The 11990-nt window shown below is 60.4% G+C and overlaps 1 protein-coding gene across 2 annotated transcripts; it reads right to left on the reverse strand.

Annotated features, from left to right (window-relative positions):
• Window positions 1-6778: 6778 nt before the first annotated feature.
• GNG8 (G protein subunit gamma 8) lies at window positions 6779-10842 on the reverse strand. 2 transcript variants are annotated; one of them, XM_054710903.1, is made up of 3 exons: window positions 10798-10842; window positions 7633-7718; window positions 6779-6944 (listed from the first exon to the last, which is right to left on the reverse strand). In XM_054710903.1, exons 2-3 carry the CDS (start codon window positions 7714-7716, stop codon window positions 6816-6818), a joined length of 213 nt encoding a protein of 70 aa, XP_054566878.1. In that variant the 5' UTR covers window positions 7717-7718; window positions 10798-10842; the 3' UTR covers window positions 6779-6815. The 2 variants fall into 2 exon arrangements, with proteins under 2 accessions (XP_054566878.1, XP_027985245.1); XM_028129444.2 differs by lacking the exon at window positions 10798-10842 and having other exon boundaries at window positions 7633-7770.
• Between the last annotated feature and the right edge of the window lie 1148 nt (window positions 10843-11990).

The following is an 11990-nucleotide window of genomic DNA, read 5'->3' on the forward strand; positions in this document are numbered from 1 at the left end:
CCGCCCAGAGCCCTGGGAAGCGGAGAGGAGACGCCCTCCTGCCCTCCAGCTCCTCACCTGAGCGCTGCCAGGCCCCAGGCCAAGCTCTGGCGACCTTGACCTCCAGGGACAACATTTTGGCCACAGACAGATGCCCAAGGCTCCAACTTCGGGGTCACACTGATCTCACCCGCCCCTCCACAAACTCAGCCCAGGATGCTCCCCCCCCACCCCCGTGTCCCAGCCGCAGCACAGCAGCCACCTGTCCTGCTCCCACTGAGCCAGCGCTCCCAGGCCGCCTCCCCCCCCCAGCCCCCACAGGGCCAGATGGGACCTGGGAGACCCTCTCAGACACCCCTTATCTTTCAGGGGGCAGTTTCAGGATAGAGAATCCTAACTCGAGGTCTCACTCCATTTGTCTTGAGTTTCTGTCCCAGTGTGACCACCTCCTTGCTTTGTGATGGTCTCGGGCAAGGATGGGAGCCGGTGTGCCTCGGTTTCCTCATCTGTACAATGGGTGACGGCCGCTTCCCGGCCCGGTGGCCCACCTGGGCCCGTCCCAGAGCCTGGACCGAGGAGAGAGCCTGTACGGCGTGTCCATCCCGGGCCAGGAGCGACGCCCCTGTCTCCGAGGCGGCAGGCTTCCCCTCCGGTCCCTTGTCCCCTGATAACCGTGGCTCCCTATCACCGTGCCCAGCTGGCACCCCAGCTTCCTGCAGGATGGATGCCCCAGGTCCGGCCACCCCAGGGCCTGCAGGAGCGCCCACACAGCCCCGCCCTGGGGTGCCTGCGTGTGCGTAATCAGACCTCCGGCCATGTGGTCCCTCCCGGCTCATGCCCTGCCGTCGCCAGGCAGAGCAGAGGGAACTCGGGAAGTTTTATCATATTAATGAAGGGTGACGCCTGGCAGGCTAGCATCCGCCTTGGCATCTGGGGAGTGGGGGGGGGGGGAGCTCTGGTTCCCGGAGCCTCCCTCTCGCTGGCTTCCTGTCCCTCCAGGGACCACTGAGCACTCAGGGGCTCCAGTGTGTTTCCCTGCCCAGTGGGACCTCAGACAAGCCCCGCCCTCCTCCAGGCCTCAGTTTCCCCCTCTGCGCCAAGGGGGCTGGGACCCGTGCCACCCGGCGTCAGTTCGGTGCTGGGGGGGCAGGTGGGGGTGGCCATGGCTGGAACTCATTCCTCGTGAGAGGACTAAGGGTCCCTAGGGTCCGCGCCCCGCCCCGCCGGACACACCTTCTGGGGCCCAGGGCCTCCTGCCCGGCTGTGGCACGGGCCGCCCACAGCAAGGGCAACTAGGGTTCCTCTTTCCTCCAGGTGCCTGTCGGGGAGAGGTCACCCCGCGGGGCAGGGTGGGGGAGGGGCAGGGGATGGTTTCCGGGGCAGGGAGGGCCGACTGTGGGAAGGAACTGCTCCGGTGGGTGAGTCAGCAGCTCCCCTCACCCCCACCCCTGCTAGGAGCAGGGGCCGCCCCCAGGGACCCGGGGCAGTGGGGCAGCAGCCGGCAGGACAGCAGGGACCACTGGAAATGGACACACAGCGTGGGGCGGGGGGAGGGGCGCCCAGAGGCGTGTGCTAGGGGCCGTGGCCTGTGACTGGCAGGTGAGGGAGGGGGTTATTCTCGCTAAGGCCCATTGGTGCATCTCTGTGTCTGTGAGCGTCTCTCCTGCAGGCTCATGCGTTGATGGCTGTGTCTACCCTGTGAGTGTGTGTGTGTGTGTGAGTGTGAGTGTGTGTGTGAGTGCGTGTATGAGTGTGTGTGTGTGTTTGTGAGTGTGTGTGTATGTGTTTGTGTATATATGTGTGTATGTGTCTGTGTATATATGTGTGTGTGAGTGTGTGTATGTGTTTGTGTATATGTGTGTGTGTATGTGTGTGAATGTGTGTGAGTGTGTGTATGTGTTTGTGTATATGTGTGTGTGTATGTGTGTGAATGTGTGTGTGTATGTGTCTGTATATATGTGTGTGAATGTGTGTGAGTGTGTGTTTGTGTATATACGTGTATGTGTCTGTGTATATATGTGTGTGTGAGTGTGTGTATGTGTTTGTGTATATGTGTGTGTATGTGTGTGAATGTGTGTGAGTGTGTGTATGTGTTTGTGTATATGTGTGTGTGTATGTGTGTGAATGTGTGTGTGTATGTGTCTGTATATATGTGTGTGAATGTGTGTGAGTGTGTGTTTGTGTATATACGTGTATGTGTCTGTGTATATATGTGTGTGTGTGAGTGTGTGAGAGTGTGTGTGTGCGAGTGTGTGTGCGCGAGTGTGTGTGTGTAAGTGAGTGTGTGTGTGTTAGTGTGTGTTAGTGTGTGTGTGAGAGTGTGTGTGTGTGTGAGAGTGAGTGTGTGTGTGTGAGAGTGTGTGTGTGTGTGCGAGTGTGTGTGTAAGTGTGTGTGTGAGTGAGTGTGTGTGTTAGTGTGTGTGTGTGTGTGAGAGTGTGTGTGTGTGTTTGTGAGAGTGAGTGTGTGTGTGTGAGAGAGTGTGTGAGTGTGTTTGTGTATATATGTGTGTGTATGTGTCTGTGTATATATGTGTGTGTGAGTGTGTGTGAGTGTGTGAGTGTGTATGTGAGTGTGTGTGTGTGTGTATGTGAGTGTGTGTGTGTGTGAGTGTGTGTGAAGCTCCATCCACCACCACGGTGTGACGCTGGGAGGTGACTTCCCCGGGCTGGGCCTTGGTGTCCCCACCGAATGGCAGCTTGCCCTTGTCAGGCTGCTGTGAAGCTGCTGTGAGGACTAGAGATGGAGCCCCCTCCCGCCTCCAGGAGGCCCCGAAGCCACTGGTGCTGTTATTCACTCAGCACACGCTCACGGCCTCCTGTGCCGAGGGCTGGACGCTGAGGCTCAGAGGACACCCTCTGAGGGGGCGTGCTCCCAAAGGCAGCTGCAGCGACGGAGAGGAAGGCTGGAGCGGGCCTGCCTGGCCGGCCCTCAGCTGCGTCCCCCCCACCCCGCCGGACTCACATCTGGACCAGCGTCCTTGAGGGCAAGAGCCAAGCAGGCCCGGAAGCGGGTGCGCGGGCCCCACCCAGCCTGCTGGCCAGGCGGCCTCTGCGGTGCCGCTGCCGGGGCTCCCGCCGCCCGGAGAAGCTGCCCGGCCGCCCTGGCAGGTGCCGCACCCGTAGCCACCACCTTCCCCATCCCCATGGGTCCTGGCGCATCTGTCTGCTCCTGTCCCAGGGGCTTCTGCTCTCTGTGTCCTGGGCCGTCCCCTCACCTGGGACCCCTCCCTCCGTCCTTCGGGCCCCCTCCCGCCTCCAGAAGGGCCCCGAAGCCACGGTGCTGTTATTCACTCAGCACACGCTCACCGCCTCCTGTGCCGAGGGCTGGACGCAGAGGCTCAGAGGACACCCTCTGACACCTCCTCCAGCCCCTCCTGGGCACAGCCTCGCTCCCAGGGCACCTCAAACCCCGACTGGCCCGGTGACGTCACCCCTCGCCCGGTGACGTCACCGCTCGTGCCTGCGGGCCGGATGTAAAGGAGGACGCACAGCGTCCCTGTGGGAGCTTTCGGAGAACTGAGTGAGACGGAGCCTTAAGACAGGACTCTCAGGAGGCGATCGATGGCCACGAGGGTGGCTCCCCTGGCTCTGGGCTTTGGCCCCCGGCGCCCCTTGGTGGGGTGCGGGGCCAAACACTGCTCTGAGCACTCGGGGTGCGGGGCGCAGGCGGGTGGAGAGGCAGCCTGGGAGGGGCAGCCAGCAGCCCTGGGGTTTGGAGCCGCGTGGGAGGGTCCTTCTGAGCAGGCACTTCCCCAGGCGTTCCCCTCCCTGCCCTCTGACCCCGGAGCTGACCTCCCAGCCGGGGCGTCAGGACAGAGCAGCGGCGGCCAGAGCGGCTGTCGCAGCGTCATACCCGCTAACGAGATGATCCGGGTTTGCACGCTCGCAGGCTGGTCACCAGGGAGCTACCCTGTCCCTCTGGCCTCTCCCTCCAGCCTCAGTCCTGACAGACTCACCCCCCCTCCCCGCCCCCTCCCTTCCTGCTCCAGGGGGACCCCTCCTCCCTGCCCCACCCCAGGTCAGCCAGCCCGGCTCGCTCCTCCTCAGCTCCCCTTCCCAACACCTGGAATTTGAAACAGGAAGCTCCCAGATCCCAGGAGGTTAAATGCCAACAGTCTAGGTGCAAAGAATGCTCACACTCCTGAAGTGCTGGACAGGGGGCGGGACCCCCAAATCCTGACGCCACAGGATGGGGAGACTCGGGAATTCCAGCCCTCCAGAGTCCTGGGGTGACAGATTCCTGTGCATCTCCGGTTCTAAGATGCAAGGATGCTAGACCTGAGAGATTCCGGAATCCTTCTGGCAACTTCGGTCCCGGCATCCCTCCCAGCCCCACCCCACCCGCAGCTCATCCTTGGCTCTCCTGTCCCCTGCGTCCCCCGGGGCTCCCACAGACATGATGCAACCAGCCGAGAGGTGGGAGGCAGGAGGAGATGTAATTACAGCCTCTCCTTCCTCCATTCCACAGGAAGCTCAGAGTTGGGGCCCAGGGGACCCTAATCCGATGTGAATAATGAAACACTTGCCAGACACATGCACGGCCCCCCTCTGGGGAGGGGAGGCCCCGTGAGCTATCCATCTCCATCCAGACCCAGGGGTTCAGCCTCACTCCGGGGAGCAGAGGTTGCAGTGGGGCCCAGGGATGTGTTCAGGAGGGGCTGGAGGAGTTGGGGGGGGGGGGCGGCTGGAGGACAGAAGGGAGGGGATCCCAGGTGAGGGGCACAGCCCAGGGAAAGGCAGGGGAGGGACACAGAGCAGAAGGCCCTGGGACAGTGGCGAGAAGCAGAGAGATGCTCCAAGACCCATTTGGGGTGGCGGAGAGGAGCGGGGGTGAGGAGGGGGAGGGGGTCTTGGGCCACCAGGTAAAATAATTAACCAAACCCACAGCTCGCCTGCATTTCCTCATTTTCAACAGACATTTCAGCTTTCTCTTCATCCCACGAAGCAGCCCCTGACCCAGGCTCCATGTCAAAGCGCAACTGGACCTCGACCTCCTCGACCAAGAGACAAAAGGGCAGGGTGAGGACTTACTGAGCCGGAAAGCCCCCATCCCAGCTCACAGCCTGTGGTCTCCCTGGGAGGTGTAGGTCTGAGGTCACCAGATCTTCCAGCTCCCAAGAAGCCGGAAATAGGGACTCTCGTGCGATTACTCTATTTTTCAATTTGGCAATCAAGTCAAGAACATTTTATTGATTTTTTTTTTAAGAGAGAGAAAAAGGGAAAGGGAGACAGAACAGCGACGTGAGAGCCAAGTATCGATCGGCTGCCTCCTGTATGCCTCCTACCGAGAATCAAACCCCAAACCCGGGCATGTGCCCTAACTGGGAACTGAACCTGCAGCCTTTTGGTGCACTGGACACCACCCAGCCAACTGAGCCACACAGGCCGGGGCAAGAACATGTAAAACATTACGTAGGCCAGCCCTAGCCGGTTCGGCTCAGTGGCTAGAGCATCGGCCTGCGGACTGACTGGTCCCAGGTTTGATTCCCGTCAAGGGCACATGCCCAGGTTGTGGGCTCGATCCCCAGTAGGGGGCGTGCAGGAGGCAGCCGATCCACCATGATTCTCTCTCACCATGGATGTTTCTATCTCTCTCTGCCTCTTCCTTCCTCTCTGAAATCAATGTTTTAAAAAATAAACATTATAGCCGAAACTGGTTTGGCTCGGTGGATAGAGCGTCGGCCTGCGGACTCAAGGGTCCCAGGTTCGATTCCGGTCAAGGGCATGTACCTTGGTTGTGGGCACGTCCCCAGTAGGGGGTGTGCAAGAGGCAGCTGATCGATGTTTCTCTCTCATCGATGTTTCTAACTCTCTATCCCTCTCTCTTCCTCTCTGTAAAAAATCAATAAAATATATTTTAAAAAAAATTAAAAATAAACATTATATAGGCCCAAAGTAGAAAAGCCAAAAAATATATATAACTGCCGGCTATACATGTCCTGCGGGCCACCAGTATGTGACGTGGGAAACAGGGCAGACACCAGAGCTGTCACGCCACCCTGTGTCCCCGGAACAAAGAAGATGACGGCTGAAGGATGTACACGTTAGTGTGTCTCCTCCCTCTCTCTCGCCACACTTCTCTCTTCCCTGGGTCCCAAGTGTTATTACGGCCATTTCCAGCTTCCTCCTCCAGGGAGCCCTCCCTGACCCCCAGGCCGAGTCAGGGGCTCCCTCTCACTCCCCCACCCCAGCCCTGCCCACTGTCTGTCTCACCCACTGGATGCTGAGCCCCAGGAGGCAGGGCCAGGCTGTGTTGGCCACAGCCATGTCCCCAGCAGGTACTCAGGGAGTGTTTGGAGGAATGAATGAATGAATGAATGGACAGAGCTCAGTGCTTAAGGACAGAGAGAGGCCTGGGGCGGGAAGTAGCCAAATGTGAAGGAAAAGGGTGAAACTATTCAGGGGTGAGAAAGGTGGGACGGGCACAGGGACTCCTCAGGATCTGCAACCCAGGAGGGAGGAGGGAGGAGGGAGGAGGCCCGCTGAGGGCGCAGGGAGCCTGGAGTCCAGTCTTCACCCCATTACCTCCCTCCCGGCTGTGTGACTCTGAGCCAGGGACTGCCTTTGGCTCCGTTTCCTCCTGTAAAGAAGGTGGTACACTAGCAGCCAGCTGCCTCTGGGGCTGTTGGACGATTAAATAAATTCAGGGTAGGGGAGGCTCCTTTCCTCCGAGGCGCCCTCCGCACCCACACACCCGCCTATGGTGTCCTCACCCCCACCCCCACACTCCGGACGTGAGAAGGGATCGGATTTCCCCAGCGAGTGCCTCAGGTACCACCATCACCACGTTTATTGGGTTCAGACTTTGGCAAAGCAGAGTAAGCCGTCGGGAAGGCTCAGAGCAGGACGCAAAAGAGGCGCTTGTCGCGGAAGGGGTTCTCGGCGGCGGGGACCGGCGTTACCATCGGGTCGTCTTTGGCGTGCGTCTCGCAGAAGGCCAGGAGCTCGGCCGCCGCCTGCGACACCTGCGGGCACGCGGTGAAGTCCACGCCCGGGCCCCGCCCCTCTCGGGCCCCGCCTCTGGCCCGCCCCGTCCGTCAGGCCCCGCCCCTTGTCTAAGGGCCCGCCCCGTCCTTCAGGCCCCGCCCCTGGTCCGCCCCGTCCTTCAGGCCCCGCCCCTGGTCCGCCCCGTCCTTCAGGCCCCGCCCCTTGTCTAAGACCCTCCCTCAGGCCCCGCCCCTTGTCTAAGACCCTCCCTCAGGCCCCGCCCCTCCCTTCCGGCCCCGCCCCTTGTCTAAGGGCCCGCCCCGTCCTTCAGGCCCCGCCTCTGGCCCGCCCCGTCCGACAGGCCCCGCCCCTTGTCTAAGGGCCCGCCCCGTCCTTAAGGCCCCGCCCCTTGTCTAAGGGCCCGCCCCGTCCTTCAGGCCACGCCCCTTGTCTAAGGCCCCGCCCCGTCCTTCAGGCCCTGCCCCTTGTCTAAGGTCCCTCCTCTCGGGCCCCGCCTCTAGCCTAAGGCCCCGCCCCAGGCCCCGCCCCTTGTCTAGGGCCCCGCCCCGCCCCGGGCCCCGCCCCTTTCCCGAGCCCCTCCTCGGGTCCAGCTCGGTTCCGAAAGGGTTCTTACCCCCCAACCCGGGTTCCTGGCCCCACCCCTAACAGAGCCCGGTGCAGACGCAGCCCGGCAGCCCCCGCCTGCCTCTACCCCAGACCTCGCACCTTCATGCGGTCGATGTTCACTTCCAGCTTCAGCTGTTCCACCGCCTTGCGGGCTTCCGCGATCTTGGCCATGTTGTTGGACATGGCTGCGGCGGGCAAGGAGTTAAAAGCCGGGTGGGAATGGGGGCGAAGGGGGCAGACTAGGGCGCGTCTGAGGCCCTGGTAAGGGTGGCGATGTGGTGGGACCAGCAACTGGGGCGTGGGTGGAAGAGCGCGCGAGGGTACCCAGGGGCGGTCGGAGGGACAGGAAGGCAGGGTAAGTGGAGAGAAGAGCCGCTCAGATGGGGACCGGGGACCGAGTGGCAGGTGGAGGGAGGGACAGAGAGGAAGGCGGCACGGTAGCACAGATGCAGGCGAGGCAGGTGGAGGGAGGGACAGAAGGACAGGGCCACAGGTGCTGGAGCACGACCCAGGTGTCCTCAGCCCCCAGGGACGGAGCGAGCAGGAGGGGGCCTCCCCAGGCCAATTAGCAGCGGTTCCAGGGAGAACAAGGAATTAAGATCTCGGCGGGAGGGGCGCAGAGGGGGCCTCATTAGGGCCTCGGACGCAGCTGCCCCCTCCGCTCCCCTCGGGAGCTCCCCCACCCAGCCCTCTACCTCAAAGGCTCCTCTGCTCATTAGCACTTGGAGAGAGCGGGAGGAGGGGAGGACAATCCGGACACGACTGGAGAGGGGCAGAGAGGATGAAGAGAGGGGCAGAGGGAGGGGCAGAGGGAGAGACAAAGTGACGGAGGGAGAGACTGAGGCACAGGAGAAATAAAGAGACTGAGGGGGGAGAGAAAGGGATGGAGACGGGGAAGGATGAAGTGATGGACAGAGTTGGGGGACAAATAGAGGAGCAAAGAAAGGGATAGAGTGACATGGGGGGGGAGGAGAGAGGTTAGAGAAGGGAGGTGGAGTGATGGGGTGGGAGAGGATAGAGATGAGGACACGTGGAGGGGGAGAGGAAGGGGCACAGATAGAGGGGGAGGGAGAGGCACAGGGGGACAAGGGGACAGAGGACGGGGGACAGAAAGAGGGAGACGGAAAGGTTTGGGGAGAGGCAGGCTGGTGGACACGCAGACATATAAAGTCATTCATTCGCTCACTCATTCACTCCCAGGCGGACCGACTGGCTGAGGTGGGGCAGAGGGACGACCTGTTGGGGCAGGACCGGAGCCTCCTACCTGTTGTTGCTCAGGGCTGGGATGGCGGGCTGCTGGCGGAGGCAGGCTGACAGGCAGCTGCTGGGTCCCCCAGCCCAGCCCAGCCCAGCCCCGCCCCCTCCCCTGGGGCAGCCCCTGAGGACCTGCCTGCTCCTGCTGCTGCCACCACCAGCCCCACTGCTCTCTCAGGGCCTTGGTCTGTCTCTGCGGGTTCTACCTCTGTCTGTCTGTCTGTCCCCCTCTGGGTCTCTTCCCCTCCCTCTCTCTCTCCGCCTCCCCCTCTCAATCTCTGTCTCTGCCTGTCTCTCGCACTCACACTCACTCATGGGAAGACAGCCTCTCAAGGTGTGCCCATACGCTGCTGCCTGGATTCTACAGTCACAAGCACCTCTCCCGTGTCCCACACAGCCTCTCCTTCCATCACGAATGCTCTCCCACCCTGCCACCCCACCCCCTCGGGGTCACCCCACCACAGCGACCCCTCTCGGCACACAGCCTCACACGCACAGCCCCTCACTCGGGGACGCATCGTGCCTCACTGTGTCACCTGGTATCGCCACAGATTCTCACAAATGATCTGTGCTCAACACACAATCTCCCGCCGTGCCCCAGTCCCATGGTCTCTCAAAATGCCGCACAGTCAGTCCCTCACAAGCTCTTGGAGAGGGGGCATCATCACCAATGACATCTCGCACAACCACAGTCAGATACACCTTCTCAGGGTGAATGGCACAGGTTCACAGTGTCACAGTATTTCAAGATGTCACACACACATTCACCGGCGATCAAAACTTCCCTTCTGGTTTGGCTCAGTGGATAGAGCGTCAGCCTGCAGACTCAAGGGTCCCAGGTTCGATTCCGGTCAAGGGCATGTACCTTGGTTTCGGGCACATCCCCAGTAGGGGGTGTGCAGGAGGCAGCTGATCGATGTTTCTCTCTCATCGATGTTTCTAACTCTCTATCCCTCTCCCTTCCTCTCTGTAAAAAATCGATAAAATATATACTTTTTAAAAACCACTCCTCTTCCATCCTATCTCAGCCTCATACTTTCTCTGTGTCTCACATAGTGGCATGTAATAACTCGTGCAACCTCCTTGAGAAACACTATCACATAATATTTTATAGTATTACACAGTTATATCCAGTGACTCCCACATACAGTCCCATGCATTCTTGCACAATCTCTAAATGACACACACAATCTTACACGTTCCCTGACACATAGTCACACAGTCACCCCCCCACACACACTGTCATGTACAGAATCTCTTGCTGAGCCTCAAACAGTTTGTATCACACATGGCTGTCACCGTCATACAGCAATGTCCCAGGGTTGCACACTTGCACACACAAGGTCTCTCTCAAACTCTATCTTTTTAAAAATATATATTTTATTGATTTTTTACAGAGAGGAAGGGAGAGAGAGAGAGTTAGAAACATCGATGAGAGAGAAACATCAATCAGCTGCCTCCTGCACACCCCCCACACTGGGGATGTGCCCGCAGCCAAGGCACATGCCCTTGACCGGAATCGAACCTGGGACCCTTGAGTCCGCAGGCCGACGCTCTATCCACTGAACCAAACCGGTCAGAGCTCTATCTTTTAATTTATTTTTTTAATTTTTGTTACTCCCCACCAGAGGATATTTTTCCCATTGATGTTTAGAGAGGGTGAAAGGAAAGGGAAAGAGAGAATTATCGCTGTGAGAGAGACACATTGACTGGTTGCCTCCTAAACACACCCCCACCTGGGCAGGGGGTAGAACCTGCAACCCAGGTATGTGCCCTTGACTGGGAATGAACTGGAGACCCTTCCATATGCTGGCCAACGCTCTAACTACTGAGCCACACCAGCCAGGGCTCTCGTGCTCCAGTCTCTGAGTGCCCTGCACAGTCACACACTCTCTCATGCGCGGTCACGATGCTGTGCCAGTCTGCCAGGCGCCCACGTAGTCTGTGTCACAGTCACACACCACCCGCACAGCCCATCGGTGTGGCTGACACATGCTGTCTCCCACTCACATGGTCTCCGTCACACCGAGTCCCCCGGGGCCTCTCACTCTGCCCTCTCACGCCACCTCTGTGGACCGCACTCATTCAGAGTCCCATCGTCTGCGACTGTGACGCACACAGCACTCATTCCTCACCAGGTTGCACGCTGTCACACACAGTCTCTCCCTCGCACATGCGATCTCTCAGTACCACAAACAGTCCCCCAACTTGGCACAGGCAACCTCATGGTGTCACACGCCGTCACGTACACGTCATCTCTCTCCCCTCACGTGCACAGTCACATATGGCCTCCAGGTGTAACACACTGTTTCCGTCATACTCTATAACAGTGCACAAGGGCACATAGCCACACACAACCTCTGTGCACTCACAGTCTCTCCGTGTTACACACCATCGCCCCTGCGGGCTCGCACATTCAGCCCTCGGTCCTCTCCTGCCAGTCCCCTGCAGGCCACGTGGGGGCGCGCGCGGCCCGCCGAGCCCGCGCCAAAGCCCTAGGTCCTCAAATCCGGAGGGCAGGCAAGGCGCCCCTGCGGCCGGTTGGGGTGCAGACATTGGAGAACAAGAGATGTAGGAACGTGGAGGGAGGGGTCTCGAGGGAGAAAATGAAGATGGACTGGGACACCGAGGGAGAGGGTGGGAGATGGAAGGAGAGACAGGCACGCAGGAAGACACAGAGACAGAGAAATTTGGAGAGATAGAGACCTAGGGACTCAAGGCGACGGACAGGCAGAGGACTGCAGAGAGAGACAGAGACACAGAGACAGGAGGGTACAAGAGAGACATCAGACCGACATGTAGCCTCGGAGACGGGGAACAAGAGGTACGACACCCGGACAGAGCCAGAGGCGGCCAGAGAGGTGGACACTCAGACCGCGCCGGACACGGGACGGGGGCGGGGGCGGGGCCTGCAGAGGTGCGTCTCAGGGGCGTGGCTCGGCGTCCTCAGGGGCGGGAGGCGGGGCGTGGTCTGGGGGCGTGGCCTGGGGCGTGCCCCGACCACCCCAGCCGGCTGCGGAGGGGCGGGGGGCGGAGGCGGGAGCCCGGGGAGGAGGTGGTGGTGGGGGACGGAGAGTGTCTACCGCAGTCAGCCCATCCCAGTTCGGTTTTTACGACCTGGTCTGGAAGCAAGACCGGCGGGGAGGGGACCACGGCCCAGATCCGCGGTGTAGCCATTTGATAGGGGGCGTCGGACCCTGGCT

This window comes from Eptesicus fuscus, chromosome 21 (assembly GCF_027574615.1).
Source record: "Eptesicus fuscus isolate TK198812 chromosome 21, DD_ASM_mEF_20220401, whole genome shotgun sequence".
Classification (NCBI taxonomy): domain Eukaryota; kingdom Metazoa; phylum Chordata; class Mammalia; order Chiroptera; family Vespertilionidae; genus Eptesicus; species Eptesicus fuscus.